Source organism: Mixophyes fleayi, chromosome 2 (assembly GCF_038048845.1).
Source record: "Mixophyes fleayi isolate aMixFle1 chromosome 2, aMixFle1.hap1, whole genome shotgun sequence".
Taxonomy (NCBI): domain Eukaryota; kingdom Metazoa; phylum Chordata; class Amphibia; order Anura; family Limnodynastidae; genus Mixophyes; species Mixophyes fleayi.
In genome coordinates this window covers 285,549,392-285,575,773 of record NC_134403.1, presented here as the reverse complement: position 1 = coordinate 285,575,773, position 26,382 = coordinate 285,549,392, and the positions used below count along the sequence as shown (strand labels likewise).

The 26,382-nt window shown below is 40.6% G+C and overlaps 1 protein-coding gene across 1 annotated transcript in view; it reads right to left on the bottom strand.

Annotated features, from left to right (window-relative positions):
- Nucleotides 1-21,530, bottom strand: part of LOC142139945 (uncharacterized) — a 212,974-nt gene extending 191,444 nt beyond the window's left edge. Inside the window, exons 1-4 of the mRNA XM_075197812.1 lie at nucleotides 21,489-21,530; nucleotides 19,867-19,975; nucleotides 14,282-14,376; nucleotides 8,523-8,707 (exon numbers count right to left, since the gene is read on the bottom strand). Of these exons, the coding sequence (XP_075053913.1) occupies nucleotides 8,523-8,707; nucleotides 14,282-14,376; nucleotides 19,867-19,975; nucleotides 21,489-21,530 (431 nt within the window). The remainder of the gene's footprint in view (nucleotides 1-8,522; nucleotides 8,708-14,281; nucleotides 14,377-19,866; nucleotides 19,976-21,488) is intronic.
- Between the last annotated feature and the right edge of the window lie 4,852 nt (nucleotides 21,531-26,382).

Genomic DNA, 26,382 nt, shown 5'->3' with positions numbered 1-26,382 from the left:
TAACGGGGCGTTGTGCCGTAGTCAATTCACAATGAGGGCGTTCCCGAGTACCGACGTCAAAGTCAGACTTGTGCGAACACATGCAATCGCGTGCTTGGAGGCGTATTCTATGCATCTGCTCGGGGTCTAGTTTATCTATCTATCACTGCTGAACCAGTAACACACAGAAATTGTCCTCAGGATCGCCATGTGATCGTGACGTATGCTGACTCTCACCTGCATACTCTCTGCCAATTAAACAGTGCTATAAAGCTCTGAGTACAGCATGTGCCATGTTCACTGCTGACTGATTTACTGGTATGTTTGCTTTATATATTTTAAAGTATTACTAGGGTTTATTTGGTTGATGATTTTTGAAAGTGTCTGTTTACTGCTAGCCCACTGTTTATCATTTTATAAAAAAAAAATCGGGGTGGGGGGGATTCCCTCTGAGATATGTATTTTTTTTGGGTGTAATACTTTGGTTCATGTAATAGTTACCTTGGTGGGGCTGTTTACTAGTTTTTTCATTTTTCCTATCTTTTCTTTAGTTTTCCATTGACATTTGTGTGTCACAGCACATTAACACCACAGGATAACCCTCTTTTGTGGTAAGTAACATGGGCCTAGGTCTGCAACCTGACATAGCATATAAGGAGAAGGGATAATTTCCAATTCCCCCTTGAGACATATGTATGTGTTTTAGTTTTTTTCAGCCCCATTATGAGTTTGGCCAACCCACTTGTTGGTGTAAGTATATTGTAAGTGTTTCCTGTGCAAACAGGGGTGACATTTCCAAATCTATAAGGTAATTAATTTTTTTAACATCCTTCTCTTTCAAATGTAGCGTTTCTTAGAAATATCTGAGGCACATATGGCAGTACAGGAGGGAAACCAGCGTTGACGCCTCCAAAATCAGCAACTAGTCCATCGTCCTCGGCCCAGGGAGCGTGTCTTCAGGCCACGTGTCAGCCTCTTTGGGATGTCTGATGCTGAGGTGGTGCGTCGTTATCAGCTCTCGCCTCGTGTCATCCTGGACACCCTGCACATTGTGCAGAGTGACCTGGAGCCAAAGAGCAACATCCCAACAGCAATACCGCCATTGACCAAACTGTTTGCGGTATTGCACTTTTGCACCACAGGGTCTTTTCAGACCACTGTGGGAATCGCTTCAGGGATGTCCCAGAAGTCCTTCAGTCGTGTGCTGAAGGTTGCTCTGGGGGCGTTCCTGTCACGGCTCAAGCAATTCATACATCTGCCACTCGATGAGGAGTCCCTTGTTCAGATAAAACGGCAGTTTTCCAACATAGCCGGTTTCCCGCACATCATAGGGGCAGTAGATGGGACTCATATAGCCTTGGTCCCCTCCAGTCGGAATGCTGCAAATTTTTTGAATCCCAAGCATTTCCACTCAATAAATGTCCAAGCTATATGTGACGCATCTCTCCAGATTCGTGACCTGGTAGCTATGTGGTCAGGGAGTACACATGACTCCTTTGCCTTCCAGAAATCAGGGATGTGGCAAAGATTGCAACAGAGGCAAGGGGGTGCAAGGCCGAATGGTGACGCGTGGCTATTAGGTACTGTTTTTTTCTTTTAAATACATGTCATGTATGTAGTACTTTAAAGTGGAAATATTAATGTCTTAAGTTTGATAGCTAAGTAGACATATTACAAAGGCACATTGCAATATCATTCCCAAGTACATTCAATTGTGATGTTTACCTTAAAATCCTGGACAGCTCCCCATATGAAAAGCTTTTCAAAATATTAAACCTTGGGTCAAAATATACTGAGTATGTTATGTAAGCTTCTCTGAAGTAATATCTGTGTCTATTTGCTTCATTGGCCACTATTTGTCATCCAACATGTTGGCTGTGTTGTTGATGGACCTACAATTATGTCACTCATATTTTTGAACTTTCTCCTTCTTGTCGCCCCTTCAAGGAGATAATGCATACCCTTTTCGCCCTTGGCTCCCCACTCCTCTATTGAACCCACGTCCGGAGTAGGAGATGGCATACAACTCAGCACATACAGCCACTAAATCGGTTGTGGAGCAGGCATTTGGTCTTTTAAAGGCCAGATTCCATTGCCTAGATCGGTCTGGTGGTGCTCTAATGTACGCTCCAACCACTGTCTGTAATATCATTGCTCTGTGTGTGGTGTTCCATAACATCGCCATTAGGAGTGGGGTTCCTTGGGTGGAAGAGGCCGAGGTTGCTGGCCAGGAAATGTTAGATGCTGACCCCAACCCTCCTGAATCAGTGGATGCTGTCTCCATTAAACAATATGTCCTGGACACCTACTTCTCTTGTAAGTTTTTACTAAAGGAAAAATACATAACTAAGAAGTATATTATTATAGATTTTATTTACACTGTAAGGAAAAAACAAACAAACAATTACTTGGATTTTCGGGGCCTCTTTGGTGGAACAATGGTTGCAGCTGTTCTTGGATGAGTCTGGCTTCTGGTAACCCGTGATTTAGAAGGCAACAGTGGGGAGGAAGCAGAGGCCAGTGGAGCAGCAGTGATTGAGTTTGCAGCAGCCAACGATTGTGTGGCACGGCTGGCACGGGTGTCAGATATGGCAGAAGGTGCAGATATGGCAGAAAAGGCAGGTGGAGGTAAATGATAGTTGTTTGACGGATTGTAATGTGCATATGGGTCATTGTCAAAATATTTGTTGCTTTGGTAACGATGGTGATGCATTTGGGGTCTTACGCTAGAAACAATAGGACCTTGAGAGGGTAGTTGTTTAATATGTGAAGACGGGTGTGTGAGATAGGGTCTACTTGTGGAACAATAATCGGGTGAAGTGTAGTATGATTGATAGATGGGAGAGATGGAGAGAAAGAAGTAAGAGAAGATCCCTGTGATATGTGTGCTTCAGGATTGGTGATATACATTGCAATAAGGTCAGTGAGATGTGTAAGGGTATTGTTGATAGAGGTAAGGTTTAAGTCCAAAGTGTTCTCTATACAGGTGAGGCTACTGTGTAAAGTATGCTCCATACGGGTGAGGGTTGTAGCAATATCTGTGGTGTTGGACTGAATATTGGTATTTGTTTCTCGAATACTGTGATAGCAGGCATGAAGTGATTCCCGTTCACTGACTTCTGCTTCCTCAGTCATCTGATGCTATTCCACATCACGTGCCTCTTTCACCAGCTCTTCCTCAGAATTTTCTCCCGCTGTATTGGCCCCTACAATGACAAATTGAATAAAAAAAGTTAATACTGTGCTAAGAAAATTATTGTGAATTATTATTGTGCGCATGATGTGAAACGATACATTGTCAATACTGTTAGGAACCCCAAAAGCCAGCAACACAAAACCCGGAGTCTACTCAGAAGTCTGGTTTTTGCTGGAGCCCCTAGTGGTGGGGACAGTCTTTGCCGCAGACAGCTAAGGGCCGTGAGTTGTGCACTGACTGGGGAGAACCCAGCGATAGCGTAAAGGAGTAAATAGCAGAGTGAAATCCAGGCAAGGGTCAAGGGCCGGCAGAATATCCAGTGAACAAAACCGAGGTCAGAGGTCACAGACTAATCAGCAACGTAGGAATCCAGGCAAAAGGGGCACAGGCAATCAAACAGAGTCAGGTAACAGGCAAAGGTCAGCAACAATAAATTGAATCCAATAGTAACAAGAGCAAGAACTATAGCAGGCTAGTAGCAGCAAGCAGGAACTATAACCGGCAGGGGAGGATTGCCCCTCCCTGCCTTATAAATGCGCCCTAGCCAATGGAAAGGGACTGGGGGCAGGACCTACATTTAGCCACCCGGCTAAGGTATTGATTAGCGCGCGCGCCCGGCTACCCTGAATGCCGGGACGCGGCGCTGCATCTAATAGCGTTCCGACCGTTGCCTTGGTCGGAAGTGACGTCCCGGTCGACGCCGGGAGACAGAGGGAAGCGAGTCGCGGCAGTGCCCAGAGCCGCCGCGGCTCGTAACAAATACAATAGTTTACTTTGGTGTGTGTGGTGGTTAAAATAGAACTTCTTTACTTCTCACTATGTGTAACTGCAAATATGTTTCAGTTTAGGATTTGCTACTTAAAGGCCAATTCATTTTTAACAGTAATATGCAGGCTTAAGTCTTTTGATCAAAATATGAACGAATACCTCATGTTTTCATTTTGCTAGACACATACAGATATGCAGTTTAAAGGATAAGCGCTGACAACTTTCTTTCTGTTTTGTATACATATATGGGCATTTATATTGCCTTGCAGCTGGTACCACATACAATATGGGATATACCGAGCGCGGGCTTGTTGCCAAGCAGCTGGTACCATAAATAATGTGGGATATACCGAGCGCGGGCTTATTTTTCTCTGGTTTTGTTTCAATATATATATATATATGTATATAATTTTGTCTTTTAAGGCGACGCTTAAAGTCTTGCCATCTGTGTGCAAAATAGACAAATTAGAAGGATGAAATTATCCCCAAAACCTTGACACATTTTATATAAGAACAAAGAGCTAATTGTTTGATGATTTCATATTTACCTTTTCTGGACCTCATTCACCTTGAGTCTTATTGGAGCCACGGCATTGACCTCATTTGTAATTTATTCCCATATTCTGGCTTTGGATCTTGCCGAGAGCTGACGTTGAGTGGAGCCTATCAACAGCCAATTCCACCAAAATGTCAATTTCTGATTTAGTAATATTGGGCTGGCGTGTTTTTTTCGCACCAACAGATGATGATACGGAAGGCTGATTTGATTTTTGTTCAGACATGTCTACAAATTGAAATAAAATAAGTTTAGTCCATCACTATACCAAAAAGGCGCAGAACTAGGCCCATGTTACTTACCACAAAATGGAGGGTTATCCTGTGCTGTGACCCACAAATGTCAATGGATAACTAAAGAAGAAAAAAAAAGTGCAATTATTCCTTCTCCTTATATGCTATGTCAGGTTGCAGACCTAGGCCCATGTTACTTACCTCAAAATCAACAAATGAAATCCGATTCCCGACAGCAAAAACTTTGTTCATGCATAAATTGTCAGGGCCGACTATCGCATGCAATGTAAGTTTTTATGGTGCTGCCAATGCGTTCTCTTGCATAGGCGCCAGACCGCTAGGCCCTCCCTTTAGCTAAAAAGTAATTGACAGATGAGTCAGCCATCTTAATAATGGTTCCACACTGGACGTGCAGATGCACCGACGTGCACTGAGAACCAATAGGTAAACAGGATATTAAAATGTCAATTGTGAGACAAAATGAGGGCGCCAACATTGTCACGTACCGAACTGCGGGTTCTTACAGCAACGCTGGACTGTTGTTTTGATCCCGCAGGGCGGTATGTGAGCAATGAGGAGAAACTTAATGGATATCGAGCCGTACGCAGGCGTCTGCGCTTGCAATTGGGAAGGCGTCGCTCCATCGTCCAATTGCAGCGCAGATGGAGCGATTTGCGGAGACGGCAGCCCGACCTCCTCACAGAGTTGAGGGCAGAAATACATACTCGTAAGTCTGGCCAAAACACTATATAATATGCCAATATATTATTTTCTGCACACAGAAAATATGGAGACATATTTTCCAAGGCCTATTTTGTGTCCATTACCACAATAATGAATAATATTATTATTATTATTTATTATATATAGTTTCTACTGCTTATTATGGTTATTTTGTTTCAAACGTTAACCATTTCATTTACTTGACATGACTTGCATTTACCATTGAAAGCTACCATTAGCTGCATTTTGGTGTATGTTGAAGAAAATAAAAAATTACAAGTAAGATAACACATCATGCTCTCCAACAGGACGTCAACGCAGCTCCCAACACCAGCGCCGCAATCAAGAAGAGGTGGTCCCACAGGAGACGGCAGGTGAAATAGAGGAGCTACAGGAGCAGTCAGCGGGGGCGGTGGAGTCGCCGGTGGAGGAGGATTTGGCGGTTGGTGATGACCTCACCACTTCCCCACTGCTCTTCCAGAGCTAGCCTGAACCCCCCTCTAAGCAGCCACAGGAGCTGGTGGAAGAAAGTAAGTACATGGTAATTTTCATAAAGTTGAGTTTGGACTTTTTTTTGGTGTTTTACGAGATAGACGTAGGACATGAGAAACAATTTTCCCTGCCCATTCACAGTAGAGGCCATCCTTAGTTCCCCCAATGGGGAAACTGCCCTCCCCCCAACTTCTTGTCTTGTGTACAGCTGGCTGTCTTAAAAAATGCACCCTAGAGGGTGAGACTCTGCTTGGCAACATTTTCAAGGAAGAAAATGCATAAAAAAAACAACACACAATTATACTATATACTTTGTATTACTCCTACATTCAGCAGAATTAAAAAATGGGGCCAGTTTTTGGGTAACATCCCATTTCTGCACTATACCGAACTTGCAAAATGCATACACATATGTACAGGAACCTAGACCTAGCATTTCGCCATATGAATGTATTAAGAGTGCATTAACTAAATTGTTGTCTTTCGTTTTTTGCAGCAGATGAGGAGTTGATGGGTCCCACCAAAACACACAGCCAGAGGTTACTGAAGGACCTCAAGAAAGAGGAAACAATATATAAAGAAAAAGCAAAAAAAAAAAATGAAATATCTAAAAAAATTGTTAGATTTTCTTTAAGTTGTAAAATGTTACATGTTTTATTTTGATTTCATTTGTATATAATTTATTTAGTTAAAAGAAAAACTGGTTTGTGTGTGTGATATGATTTACCAAGTTTTATTATTATCATTGTAAATTTAAGTAATGCTGATGGTTAAAAGGCAATGCAGAAGAGGCCAAGCACGATACAATAGGGTCAAACCTCACATCTGGTTTATAATGTAATAAGCCAAAAACACATATCCATTATATAATTTTAACCAAACGTGCACCATTATAGGTTCTGTTTTTTTACCATGCCATCAGAGGACTTCTGCAGTGTAGTGGTTGTGATATTCCCCCATAGCCTGAGCTACCTTAGAAGCAGGAGGTGTAGCTGTTACAGGGCCCACAGCTGGTGGGGGCTGGCCTCCCCTGTATGCATGTGAATTTATCACCATTAGGGGATGATGATCATGCCCCCTCTATGGTCCATCATGTACATGGGGGCATTAATGCCAGGCTTAGTGGCAGAGTTTGCCAATTGTAGAAATAACAACCAGGGCAATAGGCATGCTGACACTTTGGGATTCACAGAGAGCATTGGTGGTATAGGTAAACAAAGTAGCATAACTAGGGGAATAGATATTTGTACGGTCGTAAACAGGTACGATAGGAACATTTGCACCAGTAGTCATTAAGCTGCGTATGTGAGAATACGCGTCTTGATGACTTCGGGCGTTCGCAACCAATAGATACGTGCATTAGTGCACGTACGTGCGCTGCGCTCAGTATGCATCCCTTAATGACTCAGGTCCAATGTGTTTAAAGGCAAGTCTTTAATAATTAAAATTGAACACAAGTACATTTGTACCACATAAAAATATGACCTGCATGAAAATTTGTCATAATGTGCATGTACATAAAATATGTCCGTATTTTGAGTTGAGCATATATTAGACTTGCGGACCCTTACACTTGGAGAAGTGGGTCAGGAATGTTCACCTGCAAGTTAAGTTAAGGGTGTCGCCAGCCCCAGGAGATATAGTTGATTTTGACTCGGATACATCCTTTTAGGATATACATCTTTGCAGGTCCAATAGGTGTGATGCAAGTTTCTGAGTTGATGATGAACACTAGTGTAGACAGACACATCTATATGCTACAAAATACAGCCATAGAACTGTGTTTAGACGCATCTGTGAAGATACACATAAGGTACATTTTTGTGCCCATCTATAAGTCAAGCCTATAATGGCTACCATGTCGCTCATCCCTAGAGCAGAGTGACAGAATTATTTTTCAATTTGACTATCGATATAGGCAATGTAGGGATCACCCTTTTTGGTTCTGACCCTTTGCTGTATGGCTTTCCGCTCCAGACCATGGCCTGTCTGACAGTTCTCTTATTATTATTCTGTTCCTTGGTTACAATATGTATCTTGTTATGTCCATGAGTCATAATTCCTCTCTGTACAATCTCCCAACCTACACATCCAGTACATTTATGTTAATTTCTACTCTGGGATTTCATTCTCCCTAAGTTAATGTTCAGGAGTGCCCTGCTGATTATCAGAGGGGCCAATTGCATGAGCTCTGTGCATTATGTGTTATGAGTCAAGTGGCTAGATCACTCCCAGACCACTGTGAATTGTTAGTGTAGTTGGAAGATGACCATACAAATGCAAATAGGGGTCACCTTCTCACCAAATTTGCAAACATGCCTAATATTTAATCAATTAATTTTGATAGGAACTTTATTGGGTACCGCAGGCAACTGTGTGGCAAGTTCAATAAAGCTGACCAATTTTTGCACCTAAATGAATGATGGAACATTGTACAGAGCAAAGTCTATTAAACATTTGACCGTATATATTACTTTTTTAAAATCCTTAAAACTCTATTTTAATAAATGGAATATATTTTTTAATTGTTTCTTAATAACGGGAAGTTATTGATAACTGGTAGGTTAAAACTTACATTTTTTGTTCAGATATGAGTGTTTCCTTCAGACTGTCAACTTCAGATTGAAGAGCTGAAAGCTGCAAGACATGTAGGACTTTTGATTCTTCAATTTCTTTCATTTTTATTTCCTTTTCTTTGATTGCTTCAATTAAAAATCCTCTTGCATTCTGCAATTCAGTTTCGCTGCTTCTTAGAGCATCCTAAATATAAAATGGATACATTAAATTTTAAGAAAAGAGCACATATATTACTCAAGATAATCTTACCATAATAAACACAAATCCCTACATTATTGCAAGGATATCAGAATTTGCCAAGCAGCTGTATAACCTACTGCAGGGGTTATTCGTAAATGCATATTACAACAATAATCCTAATATTGAAATATAAAATGATGATGTCATTATTCATCATTTCAAACATTATGCCAAAAGAATATTGTCTAATACAACTTACTATATCTATAATAGCACTGTAAATATAGATATAGAATAATTTCACATACAGTCAAGTCCATTAATATTGGGACATCGACACAATTCTCATATTTTGGGCTATATACACCACCACAATAGATTTGGAATGAAACTAACAAGATGTGCTTTAACTGCAGACTTTCAGCCTTAATTTGAGGGTATTTACATCCAAATCAGGTGAACGGTGTCGGAATTACAACGGTTTCTATATGTGTCTCACACTTTTTAAGGGACCAAAAGTAATGGGACAATAGACTCAAAAACTATTTCATGGACATGTGTGGGCTATTCCCTCATTATTTTATCATCAATGAAGCAGGTAAAAGGTCTGGAGTTGATTCTAGGTGTGACATTTGCATTTGGAATCTGTTGCTGTCGTCTCTCAATATGAGATCCAAAGAACTGTCACTATCAGTGAAGCAAGCCATCATTAGGCTGAAAAATCAAAACAAACCCATCAGAGAGATAGCAAAAACATTAGGTGTGGCCAAATCAACTGTTTGGGACATTCTTAAAAAGAAAGAACGTACCGGAGAGCTCAGCAACACCAAAAGACCTGGAAGACCACAGAAAACAACTGTGGTGGAAGACCGAAGAATTTTTTCCCTGGTGAAGAAAAAACCCTTCACAACAGTTGGCCAAATCAAGAACACTTTCCAGAAGGTAGGTGTATATGTGTCAAAGTCAACAATCAAGAGAAGACTTCACAAGAGTGAATATAGAGGGATCACCACAAGATGTAAACCATTTGTGAGCCACAAAAACAGGAAGACCAGATTAGAGTTTGGCAAACAACATCTAAAAAAGTAATTACAGTTCTGGAACAACATCCTATGGACAGATGAGACAAAGATTAACTTGTACCAGAGTGATGGGAAGAGAAGAATATGGAGATGGAAAGGAACTGCTCATGATCCAAAACATACCACCTCATCAGTGAAGCATGATGGTGGTAGTGTCATGGCGTGGGCATGTATGGCTGCCAATGGAACTGGTTCTCTTGTATTTATTGATGATGTGACTGCTAACAAAAGCAGCAGGATGAATTCTGAAGTGTTTCGGGCAATATTATCTGCTCATATTCAGTTAAATGCTTCAGAACTCATTGGACGGCGCTTCACAATGACCCGAAGCATACTGCAAAAGCACCCAAAGAGTTTTTAAGGCTAACAAGTGGAATGTTATGCAATGGCCAAGTCAATCATCTGACCTGAATCCGATTGAGCATACATTTCACTTGATGAAGACAAAACTGAAGAGAAAATGCCCCAAGAACAAGCAGGAACTGAAGACATTTGCAGTAGAGGCCTGGCAGAGCATCACCAGGGATGAAACCCAGCATCTGGTGATGTCTATGCCCTCCAGACTTCAGGCTGTAATTGACTGCAAAGGATTTGCAACAAAGTATTAAAAAGCAAAAATTTGATGTAGGATTGTTTAGTTTGTCCCATTACTTTTGGGAGGCACATATAGAAACCGTTGTAATTCCTACACTGTTCACCTGATTTGGATGTAAATTCCCTCAAATTAAAGCTGAAAGTCCGCAGTTAAAGCACATTTTGTTTGTTTCATTTCAAATACATTGTGGTGGTGTATAGAGCCCAAAATATGAGAATTGTGTCGATGTCCCAATATTTATGGACTTGACTGTATTACAACTTAACAGTTAAATGGTACTGAAATAAAGTAATTCTCATAGTGAAGTAATAATGTACCGTATATACTCGAGTATAAGCCGAGTTTTTCAGCACATTTTTTGTGCTGAAAAAGCCCCCCTTCGGCTTATATTCGAGTGATGCTCTAGGACCACAATGCAGGGCTGTAACGAGGGTGGTGCCTGCCTCCATAGCTTCAGCCCTTAAGTTCCGCTTAAGGGCTGAAGAGAGAGAGAGAAAAAATTAACTTACAAGAGTTTGGTGCTTGTGGCCGTAAGTTCCGCAGTGGAACGCATGTGCATTCCACTGACAGGAAGTTCGGCATTTGGAACGCAAGTGCCGAACTTCCTGTCTGTGGAACTTACCACAAGCATCAAACTCTTGTAAGTAAATATTTTCTCACCAAACTCTTGTAAGTTAATATTTTCTTTACCTCTCTCTTTAGTCCTTAAGCGGAACTTAAGGGCTAAAGGTATGGAGGCAGGCACCACCCTCGTTATGGCCCTGCATTGTGGTCCTGGTATGTTGAATCAACAATTGGTGGTTGTATTATCGCAAATAAGACACAATGAAATGTCTTGTGTTGTGTGTTAACACTTCATTGCCTATCTCCCTCTAGGATTCAACAAGGGGATGTGATATGTCTCGTAGGTGTTTCCCCCCATTAACTGTATATAATGGATTATGTTGTTGTTATATCTGGAAGATGCAATTAGAAAAACACAACTCCATCATTTTACTATAATAACATTAGTACATGTGTCTCTTCTGCAAAAGTAATAAAAATTCTGAAAAACTTTTAGGAACAGGTTAAAAGTGATGTGGGGAAGAATTGTTTAAGTGTACATTACCTATAAAACTAGACTGAAAAGATTTGTTATATTTTTTTGGGGGGGAGGGGTATTTTTGTAAACTGACAGATATCATCATCATCATCACCATTTATTTATATAGCGCCACTAATTCCGCAGCGCTGTACAGAGAACTCACTCACTTCAGTCCCTACCCCACATACAGACAGACTTTAGATTTTATTGGTATCTATTTTTATTTTAGAAATTTACCAGTATATGTTGCATTTCCCACCCTAAGCTTATACTCGAGTCAATAAGTTTTCCCAGTTTTTTGTGGTAAAATTAGGTGCCTCGGCTTATATTCGGGTCGACTTATACTCGAGTATATACGGTAATTTAAATAAAGTCATATAAAGTGGTATTTCTCTTTTCTCTTATATTATGATTTACAAAAAATGTGAAAACTCTTCATTCATGTAATGGTGGGAATTAGCAGCACAAATTGTTCCACAGTTGCCAACAGACATAAACGTCTAGTAAAAGGCAAACAAAACACATATAACTCTAAAAGCATGTAACATTGGCACCTAAATTCATACAGTAGTGACAGAAAGAATAAGATACTGTAAGAAAGTGTAGAACTCATACACATGAATTGCTATTGTTATGACTACCAGAAACATAAAAACCAGAATTTATTGCTTATTTTTCATAGATAAATTGCTTTGCTCTGAGGAACAATATATATATATATATATATATATATATATATATATATATATATATATATATATATACATATATAGCAGGTGTATATGTCCTATGCTGTCTCGCTTGCATACTTTTAAACCCCAGGGATATTGTTTGTATGATGCCTCCTGAAAGACACTGCAAAATGTGACGTGTGTGTGTGTAGCAAGGTCCCTCACTTGAGAGAGGGTGTTCCTGTGTTTAGTTACTGCATTTTATTTACATTTTGCTTGTTCTAAATATTGAGAATAAAAGTAGCAGCAACTAGTTAAAATAAAACAATTGACTGACGTGACATCCTTGGCTGATGTGTTAGAAGTGCAGTCGTTTATGACTATATATATATGTATATACAAGTTAACCCATGCATGATACTCATGCATTTTTTTTGTCAAATAATGTCAGTATACCAAATTTCAGGTCATTCGGATGAGCCCTTTCTGAGAAAATAGTTTTTTCCACAGACACACACACACTAACACACGCCGCTACACATGCAGGGGCGGATCTAGAAAATGTTTGTTCCCCGGGGGGATGTTAGGGCGGGGTGATTTAGGCCCCGCCCCCTTTCCGACTTCTGAGGCTGCCGGAGGCTGCACAGTATGTGCAGGTCCGAGTGACAGGCAGGGACAGTGTGCTGCCCGGCTGCTCTTATTGTGTTTAAAACACAATCAGATCAGCCGGGCAGCACACTGTCACTGCCAAATGGACCTGCACATACTGTGCAGCCGTCGGCAGCAAACCCCTGCTAGGGGGGGCGATTGCCCCGATCGCACCGCCCTGGATCCGCCACTGTACACATGTGTGTTCATGAGGTAAAATTACCTCACGAAAATGAGTTTGACCCCTCAACTCGTCAATAATGTCAGTATACCAAATTTCAGCCCTTTTTGAGGTTTTTTTTCCACACAAACTAAGAATTTAGTAGGTCAGTTAACCCGTGCATGATACTCATGCATTCTAGTCAAATCAAGCTACTTAAGGTGTTAAAAACTCCCCACTGTCACCCCCGGCAACCACCAACCACTCCCAACTGTCACTTCTCCTTCAAGAAATATATAGGTCAGTGTATAACTCTGCCCAGCAGGTGGCGCTGCAGCTTGGTTTTGTTTTTTTCCACACACAGACAGACTAACACACGCCACTAGACATTTATATTATAGATATAGATATAGATATATATATATATATATATATATATATATATATATATATACATAACTCATAAAATTAATGATTTAGCTCAGTGTGTTCCATCCAGCAGCGGAGAAGGAGTTTCGGTCTATGCTTGGACTAATTTGGAACTTTTTATCACAGATAAGCCTGCTTATATTTTATTCAATGTACGGGCAATATATTTGTCTTTTTTGGAATGTGCCATGTCTATTAAATTTTATTATTTTTTATGAAACAACGCACTTGTCATGAATGTACTACACTATTGTGTTGCTATTTCCATTTGAGCCCTAGTGTGAAATCCAATCAGAGGCCAGTTCTGAATTCCAGTGGAATATCATAAAGATGTGCAATTTATCATCTGCAATCTGGTACGGGGCCAATCTGGAATAATTATTTCTACACTAATTAATTGGTGATAATACACTATGTTTGGCGCTTCTTTTTTCTCTATTTTTATCTATAGGTCTACATCTGCAATCTGATGTACAAAAGTGAAGCAGCCTACTGTATGTGGTTTTATATGCTTATGAGAACGTTTGTTCACGTGTTGTTTAAATTTACACTGAACGCCGTTGTCTTTTTTCCCTATTTTATATATATATATATATATATACATATATAGATAATCTATATATATATATATATATATATATATAGATAATCTATATATATCTATCTATAGATAATCTATATATATATATATATATATATATATATATATATATATATATATATATACATATATATGTATATATATATATGCAATGGTCATACATAGATATGACTATATGTATATATATATATATATATATATATATATATATATATATATTTATATATAATGTGCATATATATATAGCGTATTAGAAAAAAACTGTACTTACATTTAAAACTGTTCATACCTCTATCAAGACATTTACCTTGGCATTCTGCAAGAACAAGTTAACTTCTTCTAGTTGCTGAATCATTTCTTCTGTTTTCTGTTTATTTTTATTTGACTCCAAATGATAGTTTTCTAACAAAATAATAGCAGATGAAATCACATATTTTTGTATCACTATATCTATTAATGAAGAAACTGTTTCTTACATTAAAAATAAATAATACAAAGCATTTATATAACATTGTAAACATCAATAAAAGTAAGTCATGTATCTTTTTTGAATATGCCACCTGGAATTGCTAACTTGTGTGTAATGTGAAATACTGCAAATTGTTAGATGTCTTATTAATAACTGACACATTTTCATGTCTTTAAAAAGGTATTTTACATATGTTTCTTAACACAATAAAGTGCCTTTAAGTGCAAAAATATATTTTGCTTATTGTGGCTGGATCACTTATAAATAACTTATTGTAATATTATATTTAATTATTAGCAGTGAGCCAATTTACATCGTTGCAAATGATATACTGATTCTTGATACTGTGTATTGGAAATTTACTTATTTTTTACATCATATGGCACTTTGTATAGGAAATGCCTTAATTTCTGAGGTATTGATTTGTAACTTTTGAGACAGGATGTCATGATTGGATTTGTATAACTTTTCTAAAGTCCTTCATGTTAATTCCGTCTTTTCATCTCAGTGGCCAACATGTTTGTTCAGCCTGTATACACAGCAGGGGTGGGCACTGTCTGTGTGGCTTGTATCATGCATCTCAGATCCTGTCGGTATAATGCACACAGAAGGTTTTAGGATATCACAGATAAGTATAAATTTTGTTAACTATAAATTGCATTTAAATCCATGTTTAAGAAAAACATACTGTATCCTGATACTTAAAATAACTCAGACTTCTTTGGGCCAGCAAAGAGTTCAGGGGGCTGGCTTACCTTGATCACTGGTACCTCCAACTAGTGTGAACTGTCCTTGTCAGGACACTAGAGCTAAATAAACATCACTTGCTTCAAGACCTGCTTGACAACTTCTTCCATGTTGTAATTTCCTGTGACCCACAGATTAGGCTCAACTCCCAAGGTCAACAACCGTTTCTGGCTGTTCTGAGGTTTGGACCCAGCTTTCCAGTACCACCGCTCTGCCTCCTACCCAGCAGCTCTGGCCAGTGTGATAGGGCAGGGGGGATCCATCCACAGCAACCCTGATGGAGGAAGAGGTCAGGGGTACCATCTAAGGAGCACCAGCAAGGGGGAACACTAGCAGGGACAGTCAGGGCTGCTAATTTTTCGGAGGTGTGGTAATGCATTTGGGGGCGTGGCAAATGCGCAATTAGGGCGTGGCTAACACATATAAATCACTAGGCTCTCAATTGGCCGGAGCATCACATATGTCCAAGCACTCCTAACTTTCAGGACATCTAGCACCACAGTGTAGTATACAAAGAATGCAGTGAGTACAGCAAGAGTTCAGTCTTGGCCTGCACCTTACATTGGGCACAACACTCACCAAAAATTTACATTGTCCCTACTAGAATCACAACATTTCACATACTGTCCTGCTCTCTCCTACCTGTTCTTCTCACTTTCACCACCTGTGGCTGCATGTTTCTTTAGTTGCGACTTGTCTGGATCCTGGAATGCTGGGGGCCCTATTTGGAAAAAATGGCTACATTTAGATAATTCTAAACAACCCTGGCGTTAAATCAATACCACCCACGATTAATAATTAGGCCTTCTTCTAGCTCCAATATTACAATAATGTGCCCCTTCATCATCGCCACGCCTTATGATCACACTGCGCCCTCCATGCTGCTTTTGCCCCCTTCACCTGGCTCCCCTTCATCACACTATACTATGCTCCCCCCCTTTTTCAATCCCACTGTGCCATGCCCCCCCCTTTTGAACTCCACTGTGCCATGCTGACCCGTTTTATAACCCCTCTGTGCCATGCTGACCCCTGTTTTTTAACCCCACTGTGCCATGCTGACCCCTGTTTTTTAACCCCTGTGCCATGCTGACCCCTGTTTTTTAACCCCTCTGTGCCATGCTGACCCCTGTTTTTTTAACCCCACTGTGCCATGCTGACCCATTTTTTAACCCCACTGTGCCATGCTGACCCCTGTTTTTTAACCCCTCTGTGCCATGCTGATCCCTGTTTTTTAACCCCTCTGTGCCATGCTGACCCCTGTTTTTTAACACCTCTGTGCCATGCTGATCCCTGTTTTTTAACCCCACTGTGCCATGCTGACCCCTGTTTTTTAACCCCTGTGCCATGCTGACCCCTGTTTTTTAACCCCTCTGTGCCATGCTGACCCCTGTTTTTTAACCCCTCTGTGCCATGCTGACCCCTGTTTTTTAACCCCTCTGTGCCATGCTGACCCCTGTTTTTTTAACCCCTCTGTGCCATGCTGACCCCTGTTTTTTAACCCCTCTGTGCCATGCTGACCCCTGTTTTTTAACCCCTCTGTGCCATGCTGACCCCTGTTTTTAAACCCCTCTGTGCCATGCTGACCCCTGTTTTTTAACCCCTCTGTGCCATGCTGATTCCTGTTTTTTAACCCCTCTGTGCCCCCCCCCCCTCCGTTTTCCTCCCTTCACTTACCTTTTCTTCTCTCTTCTGTCTTGGTCTTCTCTGCCGCTCTGTGCTCCATTGCTCCAGACTGTCTGAATGCTGGGCGCGACATGATGATGTCACACCCGGAATTCAGACAGTCTGAATGGAGCACAGAGCAACAGAGAGGAGAGACGCTGGCGCCGCGATCACGTGAGTATGTTTTGTTTTTTTTTAAACTAAAAAAAAAAAGAAAAAAATTTAGTTTTTTTTTTTTAAAAAAAAATCATCGGCGCAAGGGCCCGGGCCCCCTGACATGCCCGGGCCCGGGTAATTATTACCCGCTCCCACCCCCTCTCAGTGGCCCTGAAGGTAACCCATATCTTGTTACTTGTTAAAATAGTTAATTAATTTTGTGGAAAATTTATGGGATTGGTCTATTTTATATTTCTATGCCTATGGTATTCTTTACATTATAATTATACTAATATATTTTCCTTTCAATTTGCTAACAATCGGAAACCATATTTGCTCTCTCTCACAAAACAAAACACACCATAAAATTAACTTTGGTACAGTCAAAATTTCAAGTGAACCCAGTACATCTTAAAAGTAGGACAACAGTTCTGGTCAGTGAGGTACAAAATCCAGTCAGTAAGGTGTTAATATGAAAGTTGTAAGGGCATTAACTGTTGTTAAATATTACCTTTACTACTTATTTCTATAATACTGTGACCATATACATTTTCAGTGCTGAGTGTGTCCTCAACTGTGTCTAAGCTTCAAGGTAATTAATGTGCTCTGTGTGTTCATCAAAGATAGCTTCTGTCTGTGTATTGTTCAGCTGGTATGTCCAAGTGATGCAGCGTTGTGCCTGTGTGCATCAAGTGTTACGGTGCTGTGTGTGCATCAAGGTTGGCTGTTGTATTGTGTTTGTGAGTGCCATGGGTGCTGCTGTGTTGTGTGTATGTGTGTCAGGTATGGCTACAAGGTGAGTATGACAGTTGGATGCTGTGGCAAGTGTGCATGTGTGCAACCAAGGATACTGCTCAGCTGTGTGTGTGCATGCAGCCAGGGTGGCTGCTGTCAAAGCTTTATTAAGTGGGAGCACAGGGTGCCTCCCAGACGCAACATCAGATCACCTGTTAGGTAGCCTGGTGGATGATCTGCTGGATTGTAGCCGGGTCAGAAAGCCACCTATGCTGTGGAATCACACAGCACATTGCAATGACAAGCTGCGCATGCTCAGTGTGCTGAAACTGGCTGCTCAGAGTTAAGCCAGAAAGAAGGGGTCAGCGCCAAGGCACATCTGTGACTTCATCAGGTAAGAAACGAGAATGTGAGAGCACAGCCGGTTCCAATTTGACCGCAGCTCACAATGTGAGTGAGTTCTAATAAATCCTTTGATCCAGCATTGAGTCTGGACTACTTACTAATATAGTAAGTAGCATATTTATATATTAGTAATAAGGTAATTTAATAGTTTATAATTCTTAACACTAATTATTAATAAAATATTGTAGCAGTCTAATAACAGCTGCAATGTATGATACTTTATCTTTAGACAAAGGAAATAATTCTTAACTACATAAAACATATCCCATGTGCTATTACTGACATAATCATTACATGACTAATGATAGTGAATAACAAATACTAGATTGTAGGATGAAGATTAGATGTAGGAAGGCACCTGGTATAATTAAAGTCCAATAAATACTTGAAATATAGAAATTAGATTTGTACCACTTTTTTTTGCATATGTTGTATAGATTGAGATGATTATTTTTGTAATCCAAGGATCAAGTACTGTATTTTTGCACACTTCCTTACCACCCTTTTCACTTTTTAATATTTCGCCCCATGCGATGATAGTGGATTATTGTCAAATAATATATCTATTTTAACGTATGCAAATAAAATTCTATTTTATTGATTTTATTTAGACCCTGAGGGGGGTATTCAATTGTTTCTTTTAACGCGCTAAAACAAAAAAAAACGAGCGCTCTAAAAATATTACCGTTAATACGGTAATTACTCGCTAAATTTCATCTTGCAGCTCCCTGAGCAGCGAGCTGAAATTCAGTCCGCTGGCAGCGAGTAAGTACCGTATTAACTGTTTACGCGCGCAAAATTACCGTATAATATGAAGTTTTTTTCGAGCGCTCGTTTTTTTTTGTTTTAGCGCGTTAAAAGAAACAATTGAATACCCCCCTGAATGTCTGAACTCTTTTGTTTTTTTCCTTGCAATTGTGTATAAGGGTATGAAAACAGACAGATATTCTCAGTTGTTTTCAGTTACACTACAATGAGGTAAAATACAATTTTACTCCAGAAATATTAATTTATAAATCCTAGAGAAAATAGACAGTAAGGGGAGTATTCAATTGTTTCTTTTAACATGCTAAAACAAAAAAAACCGAGCGCTCTAAAAATATTACCGTTAATACGGTAATTACTCGCTAAATTTCATCTCGCAGCTCCCTGAGCAGCGAGCTGAAATTCAGCCCGCTGGCAGCGAGTAAGTACCGTATTAACTGTTTACGCGCGCAAAATTACCGTATAATATGAAGTTTTTTTCGAGCGCTGGTTTTTTTTTGTTTTAGCATGTTAAAAGAAACAATTGAATACCCCCCTAAGAATTGTGTTCAATATACAGCAAACAATATTTGTACCATATAATTGTTCAATATTGAAAATTAGGGACCTCCAGGGAGGCTATGTGCTTTGTGTACATAAAGTGTGGCTGCTGTGCTATATGTGGGTGTGTCACAAGTGGCTGATGTGTTTTTGTGTATATGTTCAGAGTGACTCTGCTGTGGGTAAAACTGTAATCAAAATTGGGCGATTCGACCTGTAGATTAAAAAAAAGCTGTCCCTAATAGTCAACAGTGCACAATATTATTTTACCTAATAATGGAAATATGCTCACTAATTTACAATATAACTTATTTTTAGCTATTTCATCTGATTAAAAACTCTAAGCACTTATCATATACTATCTACATTGAATAATAAATATGACTAAATAATAATTAGGTACGCCTTCCTACTTGATGCTTCTTCAAGCTCTTTAACTCTGCTACTAGATTCATGCAGCTGAAACTTTAAATCCAATAGCTCGCTAGCCTGGTCTTCTCTGTCCTTTGTTAATTCCAATATCTAATAAAATGCAAGAATTTTCACAAGATGAGAATGATGTAATTATTTCTAGTAAACAATTAGCAAAATGAAAGGTATAACGCTGAACTGGGCTGTTTTTATGAATGCATAAGGGTATAATTATATTTAGAACAGATTACCAATCGTATAACTGGCACTACTAAGAATAAAGGGTGGTATAGAAATATATATAAACTTCTTAAAAGATATGTACACTTTCTTACATTTGCTGCAGCTAATGATTACTCAACTGTTAATAAATTGCAAATTAATACAACTCTGAACTAATCAGTGTGAATTTTACAATAGATTTCAACAAGTATAATTACTAATGTTTCACAGGCTTTTTGTGAAACAGTTTTTGCCAAAATTAAGAACAAAGGGCTTGATTCATTAAGGAAAGTACTAATTTTTTTACTTACGTTTTCTCCTGGACAAAACCATGTTACAATGCAAGGGGTGCATATTAGTTTATTATTTTGAACATAAGGAAAATACTGGCTTTTTTTTCCTAGATCAACTTTACATTTCAGTGTATACAAAAGTTATCAAGTATTTGTGTGTTACATGAAAAAACAGCCAGTATTTTCCTTATGTGCAAAATAATAAACTAATTTGCACCCCTTGCATTGTAAAATGGTTTTGTCCAGAAAACTTAAGTAAAAAAAACTTACTCAATTTCTTGCTTAACGTTCCTTAATGAATCAGGCCCAAAGTATTTCTCCCAAGCTCAGTCCTTTTAAAGTATTTTTCTTTAGCTTTTTTCGACACCACTGATAAACTTGACTTTGCAAAATAATTAGTGCAATAGCTCAGTTGCAAGAAATGAATCTCATCTAATATGAGGTTGAATTTCTCAGTGTAGCTTTCCACAAAACATTTTACACTTTTATAAGGTTTGATGTATCTTTTGCATTGACTTCAAAGGGCAAAATAGAAACATTTTTTAAAACAAAAATTAGTCAGCAAAACAGGTATTTATAAATAGGTGAAAACATTGGTAAATCACTTCATGGCTTTAAAAAATTCCTCAAAATATCAATTGCTACTATACACACCATTCAGCCACAACATTAAAACCACTGAAAAGTAAATTGAACAACATTGATTTTCTCATTACAATGGCACCTGTCTGGGATATATTAGGAAATAAGTCAGTACTCAAAGTGGATGTGTTGGAAGCAGAAAAAATGGACAAGTGTAAGAATCTGAGGGACAAATTTTAAATTCTAGACGACTGGGTCAGTGCGCCTCCAAAAGGCAGGTCTTGTGGGGTGTTCCAAGTATGCAGTGATCACTACCTACCAAAAGTGGTCCAAGGAAGGACAAAAAGTGAACCGGCCACAGGGTCATGGGCACCCAAAGCTCACTGACGCGCATAGGGAGTGTTATGTTTTTGCTGCTCTGTACCACAATTAGGAGTGCAGTGCACACCTTTAAAGGGGGGGGGGGGGGGGGGGTACTGTCACTTGCCAGGCAGTCAGGCTGCACACCCGATGCCCGGCGCTCTTACCTGGTCCCCGCTGACAGCTTGCTCCATCCCGGCCGCCGCCATCTTTATTTCGGCCTCTTCCTGACGTCCGGTGCCTGTTTTTTAGTTACCTGATAGGTGCTCTACATGGCTCCATTTCTCCTGCTGTGTTTTTCTCTCCTTGTGGATTGCAACCTGCTGCCATCTTTCCAGTGGTAACCTGCTGTCCACAGAGTTGACATTTCATCGTGTACTACGCCACCATTCCAGTGGTAACCTGCTGCCTGCAGAGCTGACACTTCCTAGTGTACTTCACCACCATTCCAGTGGTAACCTGCTGTACTTCGCCCCCATTCCAGTAGAAACCTGCTGTACACAGAGCTGACACTTCCTCGTGTACTACGCCATCTTTCCAGTGGTAACCTGCTGATCAGAGCTGACACTTCCTGACACTTCCTTGTGTACGTCAGCACCATTCCAGTGGTAACCTGCTGTTCGCAGAGCTGACACTTCACAGTGTATTTCGTCACTATTCCAGTGGTAACCTGCTGTGTGCAGAGTTGACACTTCATTGTGTACTACGCCATAATTCCAGTGTTAACTTGCTGTCTGCAGAGCAGACACTTCATAGTGTACTTCGCCACCATTCCAGTGGTAACCTGCTGTCTGCAGAGCTGACACTTCCTAGTGTACTTCACCACCATTCCAGTGGAAACCTGCTGTCCACAGAGCTGACACCTCCTCGTGTACTACGCCATCTTTCCAGTGGTAACTTGCTGATCAGAGCTGACACTTCCTTGTGTACGTCGGCACCATTCCAGTGGTAACCTGCTGTTCGCAGAGCTGACACTTCACAGTGTATTTCGCCACCATTCCAGTGGTAACCTGCTGATCAGAGCTGACACTTCCTGACACTTCCTTGTGTACGTCGGCACCATTCCAGTGGTAACCTGCTGTTCGCAGAGCTGACACTTCACAGTGTATTTCGTCACTATTCCAGTGGTAACCTGCTGTGTGCAGAGTTGACACTTCATTGTGTACTACGCCATAATTCCAGTGTTAACTTGCTGTCTGCAGAGCAGACACTTCCTAGTGTACTTCGCCACCATTCCAGTGGTAACCTGCTGTCTGCAGAGCTGACACTTCCTAGTGTACTTCACCACCATTCCAGTGGAAACCTGCTGTCCACAGAGCTGACACCTCCTCGTGTACTACGCCATCTTTCCAGTGGTAACTTGCTGATCAGAGCTGACACTTCCTTGTGTACGTCGGCACCATTCCAGTGGTAACCTGCTGTTCGCAGAGCTGACACTTCACAGTGTATTTCGCCACCATTCCAGTGGTAACCTGCTGACCTTAGAGCTGACACTTCATAGTGTACTATGTCATCTTTCCAGTGGTAACTCTGCGGTCCGCAGACTTAATCTCTCCCAGCTGCATTGGCGTTCCTATGTTACCTGCTGCCCGCAATCTCTCATATTCTAGCAAGTTCACCTCTCCTCTTGTTGTCTGCCATTGCTGACTATCTCTATATATTTCCTTAAGGATTTCCCTTGGTATTCTTAGTAAGGGCCGCGACCTGCAGGATAGACGCAGCTACGACCAAATCACCTTGCAGCGGTTCCTGGTGAAAACCGTCTCTAGGAGGGTGATGTTTGAAATCATTGTTCTTCCTCTGTTACCCATGGTTATCTGCATGTGCAGTCATCATTGCTTTGCACAAAAAGAGCTTCACAGGCAAGGATATTGCTGCTAGTAAGATTGAACCTAAATTAACCAAATCACCTTGCAGCGTTTCCTGGTGAAAACCGTCTCTAGGAGGGTGGTGCTTGAAATCATTGTTCTTCCTCTGTTACCCATGGTTATCTGCATGTGCAGTCATCATTGCTTTGCACAAAAGAGCTTCACAGGCAAGGATATTGCTGCTAGTAAGATTGAACCTAAATTAACCAAATCACCTTGCAGCGTTTCCTGGTGAAAACCGTCTCTAGGAGGGTGGTGCTTGAAATCATTGTTCTTCCTCTGTTACCCATGGTTATCTGCATGTGCAGTCATCATTGCTTTGCACAAAAAGAGCTTCACAGGCAAGGATATTGCTGCTAGTAAGATTGAACCTAAATTAACCATTTATTGGGACTTCAAGAACTTCAAGGAGAGAGGTTCAATAGTTGTAAAGAAGGCTTCAGGGCGGCCAAGAACGTCCAGTAAGCATGAGGACCATCTCCTAAAGTTGATTCAGCTGCGGGATTGGTGCACCACCAGTGCAGAGCTTGCTCAGGAATGGCAGCAGGTGGGTGTGAGTGCATCTGCACGCACAGTGAGACAAACACTTTTGGAGGATGGCCTGGTGTCAAGAAGGGTAGCAAAGAAGCCACTTCTCTCCAGGAAAAACATCAGGGACAGACTGATATTCTGCAAAAGGTACAGGGATTGGACTGCTGAGGACTGGAGTAAAGTCATTTTCTCTGATGAATCCCCTTTCAGATTGTTTGGGGCATCTGGAGAAACACTTGTCCGGAGAAGGAAGGGTGAGTGCTACCATCAGTCCTGTGTCAATGCAACAATAAAGCATCCTGGGACCATTCATGTGTGAGGTTGCTTCTCAGCCAAGGGAGTGGGCTCACTCACAATTTTTCCTAAGAACACAGCCATGAATAAAGAATGGTACCAAAATATCCTCCAAGAGCAACTTCTCCCAAACATCCAAGAACAGTTTGGAGACGAACAAAGCCTTAATCCCATTGATAATCCTTAATCCCATCCAGCAATCCTCTTCCAGCAATCCTCTTCCAGCATTCCGGTTCCAGCAATCCTCTTCCAGCATTCCAGTTCCAGCAATCCTTTTCCAGGATTCCGGTTCCATTCCGGTTACAGCATTCCGGTTCCAGTCTGGTTACAGCAATCCTCTTCCAGCATTCTGGTAACGGCATTCCGGTTTGTCAGGCGCCGTCCCACAATCCTACCTGGTGCCGGGACAGATGCCTCCTCTGCACTCGTCCAGTTGCCTAGCAACGGGACGTCACTTCCGCCCGGCAGACTGGATGTTCGGGCGCATGCGCAGGGGACTGATCACTTTTCCAACCCTGTTAGTCTGCTTTTTGATTTTTTAGTAATTTTCAGAACTATTGCCTTTTTTCATTAGTTGAGTGTTGTTAGGTGTAAATAAAGTTGGAAAAAAGTAATTATTTTGACAGGGTATGATGATTTTCTATAGGTCCCAGTGTATACCTTGGCTTTTTTGTCTATATATTTATATTGGATGTTTTTATATTGATTATTATTAAATTTGGATATCAAGGCAATATTACACTAGTCCTCTCATGTTTTCTCACTTTTTGGGTATCTTATATGGCGTATATCTCCTGAAGTGGAGAAACCAAAAACTAAAGAAACCTTTGAGGCTGTCATTATGGTGCTTTCTTCTGTGACAATGTATGTCTGATTATTTTCAATTCGCTTCTTCACTCTTTCGTCTTTGTTTTGTAGGAATTGCTCATGTCGGATTTCTCGTAATAGTTGAACCGTACTCAACCCGTCTACTATCATATAATTTTCTGAATTGTATGACATACTATACTATAATTTCTTCATTTGTGGTTTTCATATGTGGCATGAGTGGGTTGACAGCTTCTGAGAAAAACTTTATGACTTCTTATTCACCATCTTCATGAGATTAATATAAGTATATTCTATGTCTGTTATTTTTTCTTTTCAAGTTCTGCTTTAGGTTGCAACATAGCGCAAGAATTCTTAGAAACTTTTCTCGTATATACTAAGCATTTCATAAGTGTCAAAGGCTTTTATTGACAATTACATTAAGTTTATGCAAATAATCATTATTTGCTGTGTTGACCTTTCTTTTTGAAGACCTCTGCAATTCGCCCTAGCTTGCTGTCATTCAACTTCTGGGCCACATACTGACTGATGGCCTAATCAATGCTTGGAGTTTGTCAGAATTTATGGGTTTCTGTTTGTTCACCCACCTTTTGAGGACTGACCACAAGTTTTCAATGGGATTAAGGCATTGTTCGTCTCCAAACTGTTCTTGGATAGTTGGGAGAAGTTGCTCTTGGAAGATATTTTGGTACCATTCTTTATTCATGGCTGTGTTCTTAGGCAAAATAGCCCACTCCCTTGGCTGAGAAGCAACCCCACACATGAATGGTGTCAGGATGCTATACTGTTGGCATGACACAGGACTGATGGTAGCACTCACCTTTCCTTCTCTGGACAAGCGTTTCTCCAGATGCCCCAAACAATCTGAAAGGGGATTCATCAGAGAAAATGACTTTACCACAGTCCTCAGCAGTCCAATACCTGTACCTTTTGAAGAATATCAGTCTGTCTCTAATGTTTTTCCTGGAGAGAAGTGACTTCTTTGCTACCCTTCCTGACACCAGGCCATCCTCCAAAAGTGTTAGTCTCACTGTGCGTGCAGATGCACTCACACCTGCCTGCTGCCATTCCTGAGCAAGCTCTGCACTGATGGTGCCCCTGATCCCGCAGCTGAATCAACTTTAGGAGATGGTCATGGCGCTTGCTGGACATTCTTGGGCGCCCTGAAGCCTTCTTCACAACTATTGAACCTCTCTCCTTGAAGTTCTTGATGATTCGATAAATGGTAGATTTAGGTTCAATCCTACAAGCAGCAATATCCTTGCAAGTGAACCCCTTTTTGTGCAAAGCAATGATGACTGCATGTGTTTCCTTGCAGGTAACCATGGTTAACAGAGGAGAACAAAGATTTAAAGCACCACCCTCCTTTTAAAGCTTCCAGTCTGTTATTCTAACTCAATCAGCATGACAGAGTGATCTCCAGCCTTGTCCTTGTCAACACTCTCACCTGTGTTAACAAGATAATCACTGACCTGATGTCAGCTGGTAGTTTTGTGGCAGGGCTGAAATGCAGGGGGAATGTTATTTTGGGGATAAAGTT